General features: G+C 62.5%; 3 protein-coding genes across 3 annotated transcripts; 2 read left to right on the forward strand and 1 right to left on the reverse strand.

Moving 5' to 3' along the window:
* Positions 1 to 1,911: 1,911 nt before the first annotated feature.
* Positions 1,912 to 9,773, forward strand: LOC146541856 (uncharacterized). Its single transcript, XM_085215493.1, has 6 exons — positions 1,912 to 2,077; positions 4,097 to 4,125; positions 4,269 to 4,319; positions 6,211 to 6,277; positions 6,369 to 6,475; positions 8,830 to 9,773. Exons 3-6 carry the CDS (start codon positions 4,312 to 4,314, stop codon positions 9,245 to 9,247), a joined length of 600 nt encoding a protein of 199 aa, XP_085071619.1. The 5' UTR covers positions 1,912 to 2,077; positions 4,097 to 4,125; positions 4,269 to 4,311; the 3' UTR covers positions 9,248 to 9,773.
* Positions 4,905 to 6,179, forward strand: LOC146541857 (uncharacterized). Its single transcript, XM_085215490.1, has 3 exons — positions 4,905 to 4,942; positions 5,118 to 6,111; positions 6,168 to 6,179. Exons 1-3 carry the CDS (start codon positions 4,905 to 4,907, stop codon positions 6,177 to 6,179), a joined length of 1,044 nt encoding a protein of 347 aa, XP_085071616.1.
* Positions 9,774 to 13,856: 4,083 nt separating the features above from the next.
* ARL2 (ARF like GTPase 2) lies at positions 13,857 to 17,870 on the reverse strand. Its single transcript, XM_085215492.1, has 4 exons — positions 17,829 to 17,870; positions 17,561 to 17,752; positions 16,372 to 16,452; positions 13,857 to 14,123 (listed from the first exon to the last, which is right to left on the reverse strand). Exons 1-4 carry the CDS (start codon positions 17,868 to 17,870, stop codon positions 13,989 to 13,991), a joined length of 450 nt encoding a protein of 149 aa, XP_085071618.1. The 3' UTR covers positions 13,857 to 13,988.
* Positions 17,871 to 18,052: the final 182 nt, after the last annotated feature.

Here is an 18,052-nt window from a genome sequence, read left to right on the forward strand (position 1 = left end):
ATTGGAACAGAACCGGAACTGAATCAGAACAGAACTGGATCAGAACAGAACCGGATCAGGAGTGGAACCAGATCAGAACAGAAACAGATGAGATCAAAACTGGATCAGAACTGAACTGGATTAGAGCAGAATTGGATCAGAACAGAACCGGATCAGAACTGAACTGGATCAGGAGTGGAACCGGCTCAGAGCAGCCCCAGATAAGAACTGGATCAGAACAGAACCGGCTCAGAACCGGCTCAAAGCAACTCCAGATCAGAACAGAACCAGGTCAGAGCGGAACCAGATCAGAACAGAACCGGATCAAATCAGAGCAGACCCAGATAAGAATCGGATCAGAGTGGAACCGGATCAGAGCAGAACAGAACCGGATCAGAGCAGAACCAGATCAGAGCAGAACAGAACCAGATCAGAACAGAACCAATCAGAGCAGAACCAGATCAGAACAGAACCGGATCAGAACAGAACCGGATCAGAACAGAACCGGATCAGAGCAGAACCAGATCAGAGCAGAACCGGATCAGAACAGAGCAGAACCGGATCAGAACAGAATCGGGTCAGAGCAGAACCAGATCAGAACAGAACCAGATCAGAACAGAACCGGATCAGAACAGAACCGGATCAGAGCAGAACCGGATCAGAACAGAACCGGATCAGAACAGAATCAGATCAGAACAGAACAGAACCGGATCAGATCCGAGCAGCCCCAGATAAGAACCGGATTCTCCCCCTCCCCCCCCAGGGTCCCATCGGTGCGGGTGGGGGAGGGGCGATGAGTGGGGGGGTCCCTCGGGGGTCTCCATTGAGGCGCCGCCGGGGGTCGCGGCCCGGGGGGGGTCCTGGGGGGGCTTCGGTGCCCCCAGGGAAGCTGCAGCTCCTGGAGCGATTCTTCACCTCCCCGCCTCCTTCGGCCTCATCTTCATCATCGTCATCGTCATCCGCTTCGTCCCCGGGGGGGGCGGCTGGGTCACGTGGGGACATCTTGGGGTCGCCCGAGGTCACCTCGGGGGGCTTTGGGGACCCCCTGGGGTCACGTGGGGTCACGCCGAGGTCACGTGGGGTCATCCCGGGGTCACGTGGGGGCTCCCGGGACCCCCTCGGAAACATCTTGGGGTCACTTGAGGACATCCGCCCCCCCCCCGGGGTCGACCCGAGGTCACGTGGGGTCATCCCGGGGTCACGTGGGGACGCCTTGGGGTCACCTGAGGGCACCCCGAGGTCACGTGGGGTCATCCCGGGGTCACGTGGGGACGCCTTGGGGTCACCTGAGGGCACCCCGAGGTCACGTGGGGGCACCCTGGGGTCACGTGGGGACGCCTTGGGGTCACCTGAGGGCACCCCGAGGTCACGTGGGGGCACCCTGGGGTCACGTGGGGACGCCTTGGGGTCACCTGAGGACACCCCGAGGTCACGTGGGGGCACCCATCTCCCCCCCCCGGAGACCCCACGGGTTCCTATGGGGCCGCGACCCCCCCTTACGCCCCCCCCGGTGGCACGGGGACATTTGGGGACACCGGAGGGATTCGGGGGGGGAGAGGGGGAGGGGGAGGCGAATTGGACCCCCCCCCAAATGAACGACGTTGGGGGGGGGTCGGGGAAGGGGGAGGGGGGGGTGGGGGGGCGACATTTGGGGCCAATTCGGGGACGCTGAGGAGGGGGCAGAGCCGAAGTCAGGAGGGTCTGGGGGGGGGAAACGGAGGGGGGGGCGAGGGGGGGGGCGGCCCTCGACGTTGGCGTTCATTGGAAACGATGGGGGGGGGAGCGGGGAAAGGGGGGACCCCAAAACGTGGGGTGGGGGGGATCCCGAAATGGGAGAAAAAAAACCCCAAATGGGAAGGGGGGGGATGAAATATTGGGGGACCCCCCCGGAAAGGAGCGGATTTTCGAGGTTTTTGGATGAGCTGACGGTGAGGCTGCTGAGCCCCGCCAAACTGCGGGAATTCGGCTGGAATCCCCCCCCCCAGCGACCCCCCCCCAAAATGGGGGAGAGAATCCAAGCGAGGGGGGGAGCCCCCCGAATCGAGGGGGTGAAAACAGGGAGCTGTGCGAGGAGGAGGAGGAGGAGGAGGAGGAAGAGGTGGGGGGGGAGGTGGGGTCATGGGGGGGGCGGGGGGGTTGTGGGGGGGGGTCATTGGGGGGGGTGTGTGGGGGGGGGGCACTTGGGGGGGGTGTACAGTTGGGGAGGGGATGTGGGGTCATGGGGGGATGCGGGGTCGTGGGGGGGGTGGGGTTGGGGGGGGTGTGGGGTCGTGGGGGGGCGGGGGGGTTGTGGGGGGGGATCATTGGGGGGGATGTACAGTTGGGGAGGGGATGTGGGGTCATGGGGGGATGTGGGATCAGGGGGGGATGTGGGGTCAGGGGGGGGTGGGGTTGGGGGGGGTGTGGGGTTGGGGGGATGTGGGGTTGGGGGGGGTGTGGGGTCGTGGGGGATGTGGGGTTGGGGGGTGTGTGGGGTTGGTAGGGGATGTGGGGTTGGGGGGGGTGTGGGGTTGGGGGGGGGTGGGGGTGGGGGGGATGTGGGGTCGGGGGGGGTGTGGAGTCGGGGGGGGTGTGGGGTTGGGGGGCGATGTGGGGTCGGGGGGGGGTGGGGCCGGGGGGGGGGTGTGGTTGGGGGGAGATGTGGGGTTGGGGGGGATGTGGGGTCATGGGGGGAGATATGTGGTCGTGGGGGGGTGTGGGGTTGGGGGGCGATGTGGGGTCGGGGGGGGTGTGGAGTCGTGGGGGGAGTTTGGGGTCATTGAGGGGATATGGGGTCATGAGGGGATGCGGGTCGGGAGGGGGATGTGGGGTCATTGGGGGGGATGTGGGGTCGTGGGGGGATGTAGGGTCGTGGGGGGGATATGGGGTCGTGGGGTCGTGGGGGGGGTGGGGTTGGGGTTGGGGGGGGAATGTGGGGTCATGGGGGGAGATATGGGGTCGTGGGGGGGTGTGGGGTCGTTGGGGGGAGATATGGGGTCGTGGGGGGGTGTGGGGTCGTGGGGGGGAGATATGGGGTCGTGGAGGGGTGTGGGGTTGGGGGGGGATGTGGGGTCATGGGGGGGGTCATTGGGGGATATGGGCTCGTGGGGGGGGATGTGGGGTTGGGGGGGATGTGGGGTCATTTGGGGGGAATGTGGGGTCGTGGTGGGATGTGGGGTCATGGGGGGATGTGGGGTCGGGGGGGATGTGGTGTTTGTGGGGGATGAGGGGTCATTTGGGGGGAATGTGGGGTGGTGGGGGGATGTGGGATCATGGGGGCTGTGGGGTCGTGGGGTCGTGGGGGGGGTGGGGTCGTGGGGGGATGTGGGGTCATGGGGGGAGATATGGGGTCGTGGGGGGGAGATATGGGGTCGTGGGGTTGGGGGCGGAGTGGGGTCGTGGGGGGGGGTGGGGTTGGGGGGGATGTGGGGTGGGGGGGGATGTGGGGTCATAGGGGGGGATGTGGGGTCGGGGGAGGAGATATGGGGTCGTGGGGGGGGGTTGGGTCATGGGGGGATGTGGGTCGGGGGGGGGTGTGGGGTTGGGGGGGATGTGGGGTGGGGGGGTTGTGGGTTGGGGGGGTGATGTGGGGCCATTGGGGGGGATGTCGGGTCGGGGGGGGGATATGGGGTCATGGGGGGGGTGTAGGATTGGGGGGAGATGTGGGGTCATTGGGGGGGATGTGGGGGTCATGGGGGGATACAGGGTCGGGGGGGGGATATGGGGTCATTGAGGGGATATGGGGTCGTGGGGGGATGTGGAGTCGTGGGGGGATGTGGGGTCGTGGGGGGCGGATATGGGGTCTGGGGGGGATGTGGGGTCGGGGGGGGATATGGGGTCGGGGGGGGATGTGGGGCCATGGGGGGATGTGGGGTCATGGGGGATTTGGGGTTGTGGGAGGGCTGTGGGGTTGGGGGGGGATATGGGGTCATGGGGGGTATGGGGTCATGGGGGGGACGTGTAGGGTTTTGGGGGGGATAGGAGTGGGGGGGCTATAGGGCTGGAGAGGGCTCCTATGGGGCCTTGGGGGGGAGGAATGGGGTGGGATCTGGGGCCGTGGGGGGGGGGGGGCCTGGACCCCCTTTTTGGGGTCGGAGCTCCCCTAATGTTGCCCCCCCCCCCCCCCCATTTCCTGCAGGACCCGGGAGCGGCTGCAGCTGTGTGGGGGTGAGTGAGATTTGGGGTGAAATGGGGCGATTTTGGGGTGGGGAGGGAGTTGGGGGTCTTTGGGGCAATGTGGGGGGGGCGGGAAGGGGGGGTGCGCAGCGCTGAGTTTTGGGGTCTCCATCCCCCCCTCCCCCCCCCTACAGCCCCCCCACGGCACAACAGGAGCTCCAGGAACTGCGGGAGCGCATGGAGAGGTGATGGGAACCCCACTGACCCCAATACCCCATAGGGACCCCACTGACCCCATAGAGACCCCACGGACCCCATAGAGACCCCATTGACCCCATAGACACCCCATAGACCCCATAGAGACCCCACTGACCCCATAGACACCCCATAGACTCCATAGGGACCTCACTGACACCATAGAGACCCCATTGACCCCATACAGACCCCATTGACCCCATAGGGACCCCACTGACCCCATAGAGACCCCATTGACCCCATAGGGACCCCACTGACTCCATACAGACCCCATTGACCCCATAGGGACCCACTGACCCCATAGGGACCCCATTGACCCCATAGGGACCTCATTGACCCTATAGGGACCCCACTGACCCCATAGAGACCTCATAGACCCCATAGGGACCCCATTGACTCCGTAGAGACCACATTGACCCCATAGGGACCCCATTGACTCCATGGAGACCCCAACGCCTCCAGTGACCCCATTGATGTCCCCAATGTCCCCAATGCCCCCAATGTCCCCAATGTCCCCAGTGTCCCCAACGTCCCCAATGACCCCAATGTCCCCAATGACCCCAATGATGTCCCCGATGTCCCCAATGACCCCAATGATGTCCCCGATGTCAACGTTCCCAGTGATCCCAATGATGTCCCCAGTCTCCCCAACGTCCCCAGTGATCCCAATTATGTCCCCAATGTCCCCAATGTCCCCAATGACCCCAATGATGTCCCCGATATCCCCAATGTCCCCATGACCCCAATGATGCCCCCAGTGTCCCCAATGACCCCAATGATGTCCCCAGTGTCCCCAACGTCCCCAGTGATCCCAATGATGTCCCCTATGTCCCCAATGTCCCCAATGACCCCAATGATGTCCCTGATGTCCCCAACATCCCCAATGACCCCAATGATGTCCCCGATATCCCCAATGTCCCCAGTGACCCCAGTGATGTCCCCAATGTCCCCAATGACCCCAATGATGTCCCCAGTGTCCCCAACGTCCCCAGTGATCCCAATGATGTCCCCGATGTCCCCAATACCCCCAATGTCCCCAATGATGTCCCCAATGATGTCCCCAATGATGTTCTCGATGTCCCCAACATCCCTAGTGACCCCAATGATGTCCCCAGTGTCCCCAGTGTCCCCAATGACCCCAATGATGTCCCCAATGTCCCCAATGACCCCAATGACCCCAATGATGTCCCTGATGTCCCCAACATCCCCAGTGACCCCAGTGATGTCCCCGATGTCCCCAATGTCCCCAATGACACCAATGATGTCCCCGATATCCCCAATGTCCCCAGGGATCCCAATGATGTCCCCAGTGTCCCCAATGTTCCCAGTGACCCCAATGATGTCCCTGATGTCCCCAACATCCCCAATGACCTCAATGATGTCCCCGATATCCCCAATGTCCCCAATGACCCCAATGATGTCCCCAGTGTCCCCAACGTCCCCAGTGATCCCAATTATGTCCCCAATGTCCCCAATGTCCCCAATGACCCCAATGATGTCCTTGATGTCCCCAATGTCCCCAGTGACCCCAATGATGTTCCCGATGTCCCCAATACCCCCAATGTCCCCAATGATGTCCCCAATGATGTCCTCGATGTCCCCAACATCCCTAGTGACCCCAATGATGTCCCCAGTGTCCCCAGTGTCCCCAATGACCCCAATGATGTCCCCAATGTCCCCAATGACCCCAATGACCCCAATGATGTCCCCAATGTCCCCAGTGTCCCCAAAGACCCCAATGATGTCCTCGATGTCCCCAACATCCCTAGTGACCCCAATGATGTCCCCAGTGTCCCCAATGACCCCAATGACCCCAATGATGTCCCCAATGTCCCCAGTGTCCCCAATGACCCCAATGATGTCCCCAATGATGTCCCCCAGGCTCCAGGAGGACTTTGCCGCCTCGCAGCGCCTGAACCGGGTCCTGGAGGAGCGCCTGCAGGGTCTGGTGAGGGGGCTGGGGGGGGGGGGGTCGCTACGGGGTGGGGGGGACACAAATGGGGACAAATATGGGGACACGGGCTGCGGTGGCCCCACAGGCACAAGCGGTGGCCCTACAGCGGGTAGCGCTGTCCCAAAGGCTGGCTGAGGCCCTACAGCAGTTCCTGGTGGCCCCCAGGGGCAGGAGGCGGCCATGGGGGTACAGGTGAGGGGGGGGGACACGTGGGGACATTGGGGACATGGGGGGCGTTGGGGACATTGGAGGTAATGGGGACGTGGGGGACATTGGGGACATTGGAGGTAATGGGGATATTGGGGACATGGGGGGACGTGAGGATGGGGACATATGGAGAAATGGGGACATGGGGCATGGGGGACATGTGGGAACATTGGGATATGGGGATATGTGGGGACATGGGGGTAATGGGGATATTGGGGACATGGGGGACATTGGGGACATTGGAGATAATGGGGATATGGGGACATGGGGGGCGTGGGGATTGTGGGGACATGGAGGGATAAGGGGATATGGGGACATGGGGACATGTGGGGACGTGGGGATGTGGAGGTAATGAAGGGATATTGGGGACATGGGGACATGGGGGGACGTGGGGACATGGGGGTATGGAGGGATGTGGGCTTTTGGGGACATGGGGGTTTGGGGACATGGGGACATTGGGGGTTTGGGGGACATGGAGGGATGTGGGAACATGGGGGTTGGGGGACATGGGGACATTGGGGACTTGGGGATGGGGGTGTATGGAGACATGGGGACATGTGGGGACATGGGGACATTGGGGACATATGGGGACATTGGAGTGTTGGAGACATTGGGGACATATGGGGACATTGGGGGACATTGGGGGACATTGGGGACATTGGGGACATTGGGGGTGTTGGAGACATTGGGGACATGTGGGGACATGGGGACATGGGGATGTGGGCATATGGGGACATTGGGGGACGTTGGGGACATGTGGGGTCATTGGGGGCATTGGGGACATTGGGGGCGTTGGGGACATGGGGACATTGGGGGCATTGGAGACACTGGGGACATGGGGATGTGGGGACATTGGGATTTGGGGTCAATGGGGGACATTGGGGACATTGGGGTCAATGGAACTTTGGGGTCAGGGGGCTTAGGGACATGGCAATTTGGAGACATTGGGATGTAGGGACATGGGGACATTGGGGACATTGGGGACTTCATTGGAGGCATTTGGGGACATTGTTGTCACTTTGGAGTCTCTGGGAACCATGGGGACATTGGGGACATTGGGATCACGTTGGGGTCTCTATGGGGTCTCTATGGGGACAATGGGGACATTGGGGTCACGTTGGGGTCACATTGGGGTCACGTTGGGGTCTCTATGGGGAAAATGGGGACATTGGGGTCACGTTGGGGTCACATTGGGGTCACGTTGGGGTCTCTATGGGGTCAGTGGGGACATTGGGGTCACGTTGGGGTTTCTATGGGGACAGTGGGGACATTGAGGTCACGTTGGGGTCACATTGGGGTCACGTTGGGGCCTCTATGGGGTCAGAGGGGACATTGGGGTCACGTTGGGGTCTCTATGGGGTCAGTGGGGACATTGGGGTCACGTTAGGGTTTCTATGGGGTCAATGGGGACATTGGGGTCACGTTGGGGTCACATTGGGGTCACGTTGGGGCCTCTATGGGGTCAGAGGGGACATTGGGGTCACGTTGGGTCTCTATGGGGTCAGTGGGGACATTGGGGTCACATTGGGGTCACATTGTGGTCACGTTGGGGTCTCTATGGGGACAGTGGGGACATTGGGGTCACGTTGGGGTCTCTATGGGGTCAGTGGGGACTTTGGGGTCACGCTGGGGTCTCTATGGGGACAGTGGGGACATTGGGGTCACGTTGGGGTCTCTATGGGGTCAGTGGGGACATTGGGGTCACGTTGGGGTCTCTATGGGGTCAATGGGGACATTGGGGTCACGTTGGGGTCTCTATGGGGTCAGTGGGGACATTGGGGTCACGTTGGGTCTCTATGGGGTCAGTGGGGACATTGGGGTCACATTGGGGTCACATTGTGGTCACGTTGGGGTCTCTATGGGGACAGTGGGGACATTGGGGTCACGTTGGGGTCTCTATGGGGACAGTGGGGACATTGGGGTCACACTGGGGTCTCTATGGGGTCAGTGGGGACACTGGGGTCACGTTGGGTCTCTATGGGGTCAGTGGGGACATTGGGGTCACGTTGGGGTCTCTATGGGGTCAGTGGGGACACTGGGGTCACGTTGGGGTTTCTATGGGGTCAGTGGGGACATTGGGGTCACGTTGGGGTCTCCATGGGGTCAGTGGGGACACTGGGGTCACGTTGGGTCTCTATGGGGTCAGTGGGGACATTGGGGTCACATTGGGGTCACATTGGGGTCACGTTGGGGTCTCTATGGGGACAGTGGGGACTTTGGGGTCACGTTGGGGTTTCTATGGGGACAGTGGGGACTTTGGGGTCACGTTGGGGTCTCTATGGGGTCAGTGGGGTCTCAATGGGGTCAATGTGGGTCCCACGGTGTCGGTGTCCCCACAGGTGCCCCCATGGGGTCGGACCCCCCGTGACGGCGATGGGGACAACGAGGAGGGGCCGCTGCCGCCCCCCCCGGCCTTCCGGGATCCCCCCACCCCACAATAAAGTTCTACCGGCCCCACACGGCCTTGGGGGTCCGCCGAGCCCACCGGGGGTCCCCATGGGGGCATTTAGGGTCCCCATGTCCCATTTTAGGGTCTCTATGTCCACTTCAGGGTCTCTATGTCCGCTTCGGGGTCCCCATCTCCCCTTTTGGGGTCCCCAAATCCACTTTGGGACCTCCATGACCCACTTTGGGGTCCCCAGGTCCCACTTTGGGGTCACCCGAACCCCCTTTGGGTTCCCCATATCCTACTTTAGGGTTCCCATGTCCACTTTGGGATCTCCATCTCCCCTTTTGGGGTCTCTACGTCCACTTTAGGGTCCCCATGTCCCACCTTGGGGTCCCCAAATCCACTTTGGGGTCTCCACGTCCCTTTTTGGGGTCTCTATGCTCACTTTAGGGTCCCCAGTTCCCACTTTGGGGTCACCTCAACCCCCTTTGGGGTCCCCAAATCCACTTTAGGGTCTACGTCTCCCCTTTTGGGGTCCCCAAATCCACTTTGGGGTCTCCACGTCCACTTTAGGGTTCCCAGATCCCACTTTGGGGTGACCTGAACCCCCTTTGGGGTCTCCATGTCCCATTTTGGGGTTTCTATGTCCACTTTGGGGTCTCAATGTCCCACCTTTGGGTCCCCATCTCCCCTTTTGGGGTCCCCAAATCCACTTTAGGGTCCCCATGTCCCATTTTGGGGTCCCCATCCCCCCTCTTGGGCACCCATGTCCACTTTAGGGTCCCCTCAACCCTCTTTGGGGTCCCCATGACCCACTTTGGGGTCTCTGCGTCCCATTTTGGGGTCCCCATCTCCCACTTTGGGGTCCCCAGGTCCCACTTTGGGGTCACCTGAACCCCTTTTGGGGTCCCCATGTCCCATTTTGGGGTCATCTCGGTCCCCTTTGAGGTCTCTATGTTCACTTTGGGGCACGTCTCCCCTTTTGGGGTCCCCATGTCCACTTTGGGGTCACGTGAACCCTCTTTTGGGGTCTCTATGTTCACTTTAGGGTCCCCATGTTCAAGTTTGGGGTCCCCATCCCCTCTTTTGGGGTCTCTATGTCCACTTTAGGGTCCCCATTTTCCCTTTTGGGGTCCCCATGTCCCACTTTGGGGTCCTCAAATCCACTTTGGGGTCCCCATGTCCCCCTTTGGGGTCCCATATCCCACTTTGGGGTCACCTCAACCCCCTTTGGGGTCCCCAGGTCCCACTTTGGAGTCACCTCAACCCCCTTTGGGGTCTCTATGTTCACTTTAGGGTCCCCATGTCCCACTTTGGGGTCCTCAAATCCACTTTGGGGTCCCCATGTCCCACTTTGGGGTCTCTATGCTCACTTCAGGGTCCCCATGTCCCACCTTGGGGTCCCCATCTCCTCTTTTGGGGTCCCCAGTTCCCATTTTAGGGTCCCCATCCCCTCTTTCGGGGTCTCTATGTCCACCTTTGGGGTCCCATATCCCACTTTAGGGTCTCCATGTCCCACCTTGGGGTCCCCATCTCCCCTTCTGGGGTCCCCATGTCCCACTTTGGGGTCACCTCAACCCCCTTTGGGGTCCCCATACCCCACTGTAGGGTCCCCATCTCCTCTTTTGGGGTCCCCATGTCCACTTTGGGGTCCCCAAATCCACTTTAGGGTCCCCATCCCCTCTTTTGGGGTCTCTATGTCCCCCTTTGGGGTCCCATATCCCACTTTGGGGTCACCTCAACCCCCTTTGGGGTCTCTATGTTCACTTTAGGGTCCCCATCTCCCACCTTGGGGTCCCCATCTCCTCTTTTGGGGTCCCCATGTCCACTTTGGGGTCACCTCAACCCCCTTTGGGGTCCCCATACCGCACTTTAGGGTCCCCATCTCCTCTTTTGGGGTCCCCAAATCCATTTTGGGGTCTCCACGTCCACTTTAGGGTCCCCATCTCCTACTTTGGGGTCCCCAGGTCCCACTTTGGGGTCACCTGAACCCCCTTTGGCGTCCCATATCCCACTTTGGGGTCCCCAAATCCACTTTAGGGTCCCATGTCCACTTTGGGGTCCCCATCTCCCCTTTTGGGGTCCCCAGATCCCACTTTGGGTTCCCCATGTCCACTTTGGAGTCACCTGAACCCCCTTTTGGGGTCTCTATGCTCACTTTAGGGTCCCCATCTCCCCTTTTGGGGTCCCCAGGTCCCACTTTGGGGTCACCTCAACCCCCTTTGGGGTCTCTATGTTCACTTTAGGGTCCCCATCTCCCACCTTGGGGTCCCCATCTCCTCTTTTGGGGTCCCCATGTCCACTTTGGGGTCACCTCAACCCCCTTTGGGGTCCCCATACCGCACTTTAGGGTCCCCATCTCCCCTTTTGGGGTCCCCAAATCCATTTTGGGGTCTCCACGTCCACTTCAGGGTCCCCATCTCCTACTTTGGGGTCCCCAGGTCCCACTTTGGGGTCACCTCAACCCCCTTTGGGGTCCCATATCCCACTTTGGGGTCCCCAAATCCACTTTAGGGTCCCCATCTCCCACTTTAGGGTCCCCATCTCCTCTTTTTGGGTCCCCAGGTCCCACTTTGGGGTCACCTGAACCCCCTTTGGGGTCCCATCTCCCACTTTAGGGTCCCCAGGTCCCACTTTAGGGTCCCCATCCCCCCTTTTGGGGTCCCCAGGTCCCACTTTGGGGTCTCCACGTCCCTTTTGGGGTCTCCACACCCCACTGTTCCCCCCCCCCCATTAATTTCCCCCATCCCCCCCCAATCACAACACTGGGGCGCTTCCATCAATTTATCAGCACCTCTCGACCCCCCCCCCAATTCCGGGTTCCATCCGGGGGTCCCAAACTTTGGGAAGGGGGGGGAAGGGGGGGTGCAGATTTAGGGGGGGGGGGGTCTTCACCTGGGGGGGGGATCCCGGTTTGGGGGGGTCCCAAATCTGGCGGAGGGGAGGGGGGGAGGGTTACGATTCTGGGACGGGTCCCAGATTTGGGGGGGGGTCCCCGTTCTGGGAAGGGTCCTCACGTGGGGGGGGGGCATCCAGGATTTGGGGGAGGGTCCGGTTTTGAAGGGGGGGTCCCAAATCTGGGGGGTGGGGGGGTCCCGGATCTGGGGGGGGGGGGTTCTGGTTCTGGGGGCGTCCTGGATTTGGGGGGAGGGGTCTCGTCATGGGGGGGCTCTCAGTTTGGGGGGGGTCTTGGATCTGGGGGGGGGGGGGCCTGGATTTAGAGGGGGGTCCCTTGTCTGGGGGGTGTCCTGGTTTGGGGGGGGGTCCTGGATTTGGGTGGGAGTCTCAGATTGGGGGGGATCCCGGTTCTGGGCGGGCCCAGATCTGGGTGGGGGGGGGGGTCCCAAATCAGGGGGTGGGGTTGGATATCGGGGGGGGGGTCCGGTTTGGGGGGGGGTCCCAGATCTGGGGGGGGCTTACAGTTTTGAGGGTGTGGGGGGGGTCTCAAATCTGGGCCGGGGCTGGATATGGGGGGGGTCCCGGTTTGGGGGGGGGGGGGTCCCAGATTCGGGGGGGGCCTGGATATGGGGGGGGGTCCCAGATCGGGAGGGACCCTCAGTTTTGGGGGGGGGGGTCCCAAATCTGATGGGGGGTCTGGATATTGGGGAGGGTCTCGGTTTGGGGGGGGTCCCAGATCTGGGGGGAGGCGGTCTCAGTTTTGGGGGGGGTCCCGGAATTCAGGGGGGTCTGGATATGGGGGGTGGTCCCAGTTTGAGGGGGGGGTCCCAGACCTGGAGGGGGGGCTCTCAGTTTTGGGGGGGGGTCCCGGAATTGGGACGGGGTCTGGTTTTTGGGGGGGTCCGGTTTGAGGGGGGGGTCCCAGACCTGGGGGGGGGCTCTCAGTTTTTGGGGGGGGGGTCCCGGAATTGGGGGGGGGTCTTGATATGGGGGGGGTCCAGGTTTGAGGGGGGGTCTCAGACCTGGGGGGGGGGCTCTCAATTTTGGGGGGGGTCTCGGAATTGGGGGGGGTCTAGATATGGGGGGGGTCCCAGTTTGAGGGGGGGGTCCCAAATCTGGGGGGAGGCTCTCAGTTTTGGGGGGGGGTTCCGGAATTGGGACGGGTCTGGTTTTTGGGGGGTGCCGGTTTGAGGGGGGGGGTCCCAGACCTGGGGGGGGGGTCTGGATATGGGGGGGTCCCGGTTTGAGGGGGGGGTCCCAGACCTGGGAGGGGGGGCTCTCAGTTTTGGGGGGGGGTCCCGAAATTGGGGTGGGGTCTGGATATGGGGGGGGTCCAAGTTTGAGGGGGGAGGTCCCAGATCTGGGGGGGGGGGCTCTCAGTTTTAGGGGAGGGTCCCGGAACTGGGGGGAGGGTCTGGATATGGGGGGCGTCCCGGAATTGGGGGGGGTCTCATTTTGGGGGGGGGACCCGGAATTGGGGGGGGGTCTCGTTTTGGGGGGGTCCCGGAACTGGGGGGGGGTCTCATTTTGGGGGGGGACCCGGAATTGGGGGGGGGTCTCATTTTGGGGGGGGGTCCCGGAACTGGGGGGGGGGTCTCATTTTGGGGGGGGGACCCGGAATTGGGGGGGGTCTCGTTTTGGGGGGGGGTCCTGGAATTGGGGGGGGTCTCGTTTATGGGGGGTTCCGGAATTGGGGGGGGGTCCCGGAATTGGGGGGGGTCTCGTTTTGGGGGGGGTTCCAGAATTGGGGGGGGTCTCCTTTTTGGGGGTGTCCCGGAATTGGGGGGGGGGGTCCCGGTTTGAGGGGGGGTCCCGGAATTGGGGGGGGTCCTGGAATTGGGGGGGGTCTCGTTTTGGGGGGGTTGTCCCGGAATTGGGGGGGGGTCCCGGAATTGGGGGGGGTCTCTTTTTGGGGGGGGGTCCGGAATTGGGGGGTGTCCCAGAATTGGGGGGGGGTCTCGTTTTGGGGGGGTCCGGAATTGGGGGGGTGTCCCAGAATTTGGGGGGGGGTCTCGTTTTGGGGGGGGGTCCTGGAATTGGGGGGGGTCCTGGAATTGGGGGGGGGTCTCGTTTTGGGGGGGGTTCCAGAATTGGGGGGGGTCTCCTTTTTGGGGGGGTCCCGGAACTGGGGGGGGTCCCGTTTTGGGGGGGGTCCCGTTTTGGGGGGTCCCGTTTTGGGGGGGGTCCCGTTCTGGGGGGTCCGTTCTGGGGTCACTCGGCGGTGAAGACCCGCGCCGCGATGTCGTCCAGCAGCCAATCGATGCCGCCCAGCAGGTTGTGACCCGTGACCGCGCTGCAGCCCTGAATGCACCAATGGTGGCTGCGAACCGAGTCCAGGGCCAGGGCCTGGGGGGAAAACGGGGGGGATGGGGGGTAATGGGGGAAATGGGGGGATGGGGGATGGGGGGTTAGGGTTAGGGTTAGGGTTAGGGTTAGGGTTAGGGTTAGGGGATGGGGGGAATGGGGGAAATGGGGGGATGGGGGATGGGGGATGGGGGGTAATGGGGGAAATGGGGGATGGGGGGGAATGGGGGAAATGGGGGGTAATGGGGGATGGGGGATGGGAGATGAGGGAATGGGGGGATGGGAGGATGGGGGGTTAGGGTTAGGGGATGGGGTAATGGGGGAAATGGGGGATGGGGGGTAATGGGGGATGGGGGGATGGGGGATGGGGGGATGGGGGGATGGGGGGATGGGGGGATGGGGGATGGGGGGATGGGGGGATGGGGGATGGGGGGATGGGGGGATGGGGGGATGGGGGGATGGGAGATGGGGGGGAATGGGGGAAATGGGGGATGGGGGAATGGGGGGATGAGGGATGGGGGGATGGGGGGATGGGGGATGGGGGGGAATGGGGGAATGGGGGTGTGGGGGATGGGGGGTGGAGGGGGAGGATGGGGGAGGAGGATGGGGGATGGGGGGTTAGGGTTAGGGATAGGGTTAGGGGTTGGGTTTGGGGAATGGGGGATGGGGGGTAATGGGGGAGGGGGGGATGGGAGGGATGGGAGGGTGGGGATGGGGGATGGGGGTGGAGAGAGGGGGGTGGGGGGTGGGGGGGATGGGGGATGGGGGATGGGGGAATGGGGGATGGGGGGATGGGGGAATGGGGGATGGGGGATGGGGGGTGGGGGGATGGGGGATGGGGGTGGGGGATGGGGGGATGGGGGGTGGGGGGATGGGGGATGGGGGTGGGGGGATGGGGGGGTGGGGGATGGGGGGATGGGGGGTGGGGGATGGGGGGTGGGGGATGGGGGATGGGGGATGGGGGATGGGGGGATGGGGGATGGGGGATGGGGGGATGGGGGATGGGGGGATGGGGGATGGGGGATGGGTATGGGGGTGGGGGATGGGGGGGGAATGGGGGATGGGGGATGGGGGGATGGGGGATGGGGGGATGGGAGGATGGGGGGGGTTGGGGTTAGGTAGGGTTGGGGATGGGGGTAATGGGGGGAATGGGAGATGGGGGGTAGGGGGATGGGGGGATGGGGGATGGGGGGATGGGGGTATGGGGGATGGGGGTGGGGGGTGGGGGATGGGGGGGGATGGGGGATGGGGGTTGGGGGGATGGGGGGGTGGGGGATGGGGGATGGGGGGATGGGGGATGGGGGGGATGGGGGGATGGGGGATGGGGGATGGGGGGATGGGTGGGATGGGGGAGGGGGGTATGGGGGGAAATGGGGGATGGGGGATGGGGATGGGGGATGGGGGGAGGGGGGGGAATGGGGGGATGGGGGGTATGGGGGATGGGGGATGGGGGATGGGGGGATGGGGGTAATGGGGGAATGGGGGATGGGGGGATGGGGGATGGGGGAAGGGGGGAATGGGGTCAATGTGGGCACTGGGGGCCGTGGGGGAATTCTGGACCTCGGGGTCTCTATGGGGTCAGGGGTTTCTCCATGGGGCACTGAACTCTCTGTGGGACAGTAGGGTACTTATGGGGTCACCGTGGGTCTCTGTGGGGTGCTGAGTTCTCTGTGGGTCACTGGGGTCTCTATGGGTGCCTATGGGGTGCAGTGGGGCGCGCGGGGTCTCTGTGGGTCCCTATGGGGCACAGTAGGGTCTCTGTGTCTCTACAAGTCTCTATGGGGCACAGTGGGGCACAGTGGCGTCTATGGGTCTCTGTGGGGTGCAGCGGGGAGCACTGGAGTCCCTATGGGCCCCTATGAGTCCCTATGGGTCTCTATGGGTCTCTATGGGCCTCCATGACTCTCTGTGGGTCCCTATGGTCTCTATGAGTCTCTATGGGTCCCTATGGGTCTCTATGGGTCTCTATGGGTCTCTATGGGTCACTATGGGTCCCTATGGGTCACTATGGGTCTCTATGGGTCGCTATGGGTCTCTATGGGTCGCTATGGGTCTCTATGGTCCTATGGGTCTCTATGGGTCCCTATGAGTCTCTATAGCTCCTATGGCTCCCTATGGCTCGCTGTGCGTCTCTATGGGTCGCTATGGGTCCCTATGGGTCTCTATGGGTCGCTATGTGTCCTATGGGTCCCTGTGGATCCCTATGGGTCACTGTGGGGTCTCCATGTGTCGCTATGGGTCCCTATGGGTCTCTATGGGGCGCTATGGGGCGCTATGGGGCGGTTCCCACCTCGCGGATGGCGCTGGGCGGCAGCGCTCCAGGCAGGTCCTGTTTGTTGGCCAACACCAACAGGGTGGCGCCAGCCAGGCGCTGCAGGACGGATGGACAGACGGACAGAGACAGACAGACAGACAGATGGGCGGCAAATCACAGCCCTACAGCTCCATAACCCCACACCCCATAACCCCACACCCGTAACCCCACAGCCCATAACCCCACAGCCCATAACCCCACACCCCATAACCCCACACCCCATAACCCACACCCGTAACCCCCAGCCCGTAACCCCCCACAGCCCATAACCCCACACCCCATAACCCCCACCCCGTAACCCCACACCCCGTAACCCCCCAGCCCGTAACCCCCACAGCCCCATAACCCCACACCCCATAACCCACACCCCATAACCCCACACCCCGTAACCCCACACCTCATAACCCCACACCCGTAACCCCCAGCCCGTAACCCCCCACAGCCCCATAACCCCACACCCCGTAACCCCACACCCATCAAACCCCACAGCCCCATAACCCCACACCCCACAACCCACACCCCATAACCCACAACCCACCCCATCCCCATATCCCCCACCTCCTCCCTGAGCAGTGCCCTCAGTTCCCATAACCCCGTAACCCCATAACCAAATAACTCCACGCCCCCCATAACCCCTTACCCCCACATTAACTCCATAACCCATTCCCCCCTAAGCCCACACCCTGTAACCCCATATAACCGCATACCCCAAATCCTCCATAAGCCCATGACCCAAACCCCCATGACCCCACAACCTCACACCCCACAAACCTGATAACCCCATAACCCCCATAACCCCATACCCCCACATACTTATATCCCCATAACCCCACACCCCCCATAAAACCCATACCCCATAACACCCCATACCCCATAACCCACGACCCCACAACCCCATAAACCCACAACCCAATCACCCCACAACCCCATAAACCCACAGCCCCATAAACCCCACGACCGCATAACCCCACACCCCCGTAACCCATAAACCCATACCCCAGTAACGCCCCACACCCCCACGCCCCCATAAACCCATAAGCTACCCAACCCCATACCCCCGCAACCCCCAACCCTATATCCCCATCGCCCCATAACCACAAACCCACAACCCCACCCCCATAACCTCACAACCCCGTAACCCCCGTATCCCACCCCGCATCCCCACCTCCTCCCTGAGCAGAGCTCTCAGCTCCTTGGCGCAGAGCTGCAGCCGCTGTCGGTCCCCGCTGTCCACCACCCAAACCACCCCGTCGGTGCTCTCAAAGTAGTTCCTCCAATAGGAGCGCAGGGAGCTCTGCCCGCCCACATCCCAAACGTTCAGCGTGAACCTGCGGAGATGACGTGGCTGCCAACATGGCTGCCAACATGGCTACCAATATGGCTAACGACATGGCTGCCAACAAGGATGCCAACATGGCTGCCAACATGGCTACCAACATGGCTGCCAACATGGCTACCAATATGGCTAACGACATGGTTGCCAACAAGGCCACAGACATGGCTGCCAACATGGCTACCAACATGGCCGCCAACAAGGCTGCCAACATGGCCGCCAACATGGCTGCCAACATGGCTACCAACATGGCTGCCAATTTCACTGCCAACATGGCTGCCAACATGGCTGCCAATATGGTTACCAACATGGCTGCCAACAAGG

This window comes from Meleagris gallopavo, unplaced genomic scaffold (assembly GCF_905368555.1).
Source record: "Meleagris gallopavo unplaced genomic scaffold, MGAL_WU_HG_1.1 scaffold_61, whole genome shotgun sequence".
NCBI classification, from domain to species: Eukaryota; Metazoa; Chordata; class Aves; order Galliformes; family Phasianidae; genus Meleagris; species Meleagris gallopavo.

What these genes read in the sequence shown, in the direction of transcription:
- LOC146541857 (XM_085215490.1), top strand. Translation starts at nt 4,905, where the DNA reads ATGTCCCCAATGACCCCAATGATGTCCCCGATGTCAAC. An exon ending in ATGATGTCCCCGATGTCAAC is followed by an intron (nt 4,943 to 5,117) that starts GTTCCCAGTGAT and finishes TGATGTCCCCAG; the next exon opens with TGTCCCCAACGTCCCCAGTG.
- LOC146541856 (XM_085215493.1), top strand. An exon ending in AGGAGCGCCTGCAGGGTCTG is followed by an intron (nt 6,278 to 6,368) that starts GTGAGGGGGCTG and finishes GTGGCCCCACAG; the next exon opens with GCACAAGCGGTGGCCCTACA. An exon ending in AGGCGGCCATGGGGGTACAG is followed by an intron (nt 6,476 to 8,829) that starts GTGAGGGGGGGG and finishes GTGTCCCCACAG; the next exon opens with GTGCCCCCATGGGGTCGGAC.
- ARL2 (XM_085215492.1), bottom strand. Translation starts at nt 17,870, where the DNA reads ATGTCGTTAGCCATATTGGTAGCCATGTTGGCAGCCATGTTG. An exon ending in CCATGTTGGCAGCCATGTTG is followed by an intron (nt 17,753 to 17,828) that starts GTAGCCATGTTG and finishes CCATGTTGGCAG; the next exon opens with CCATGTTGGCAGCCACGTCA. An exon ending in CGCCCAGCGCCATCCGCGAG is followed by an intron (nt 14,124 to 16,371) that starts GTGGGAACCGCC and finishes TTTTCCCCCCAG; the next exon opens with GCCCTGGCCCTGGACTCGGT.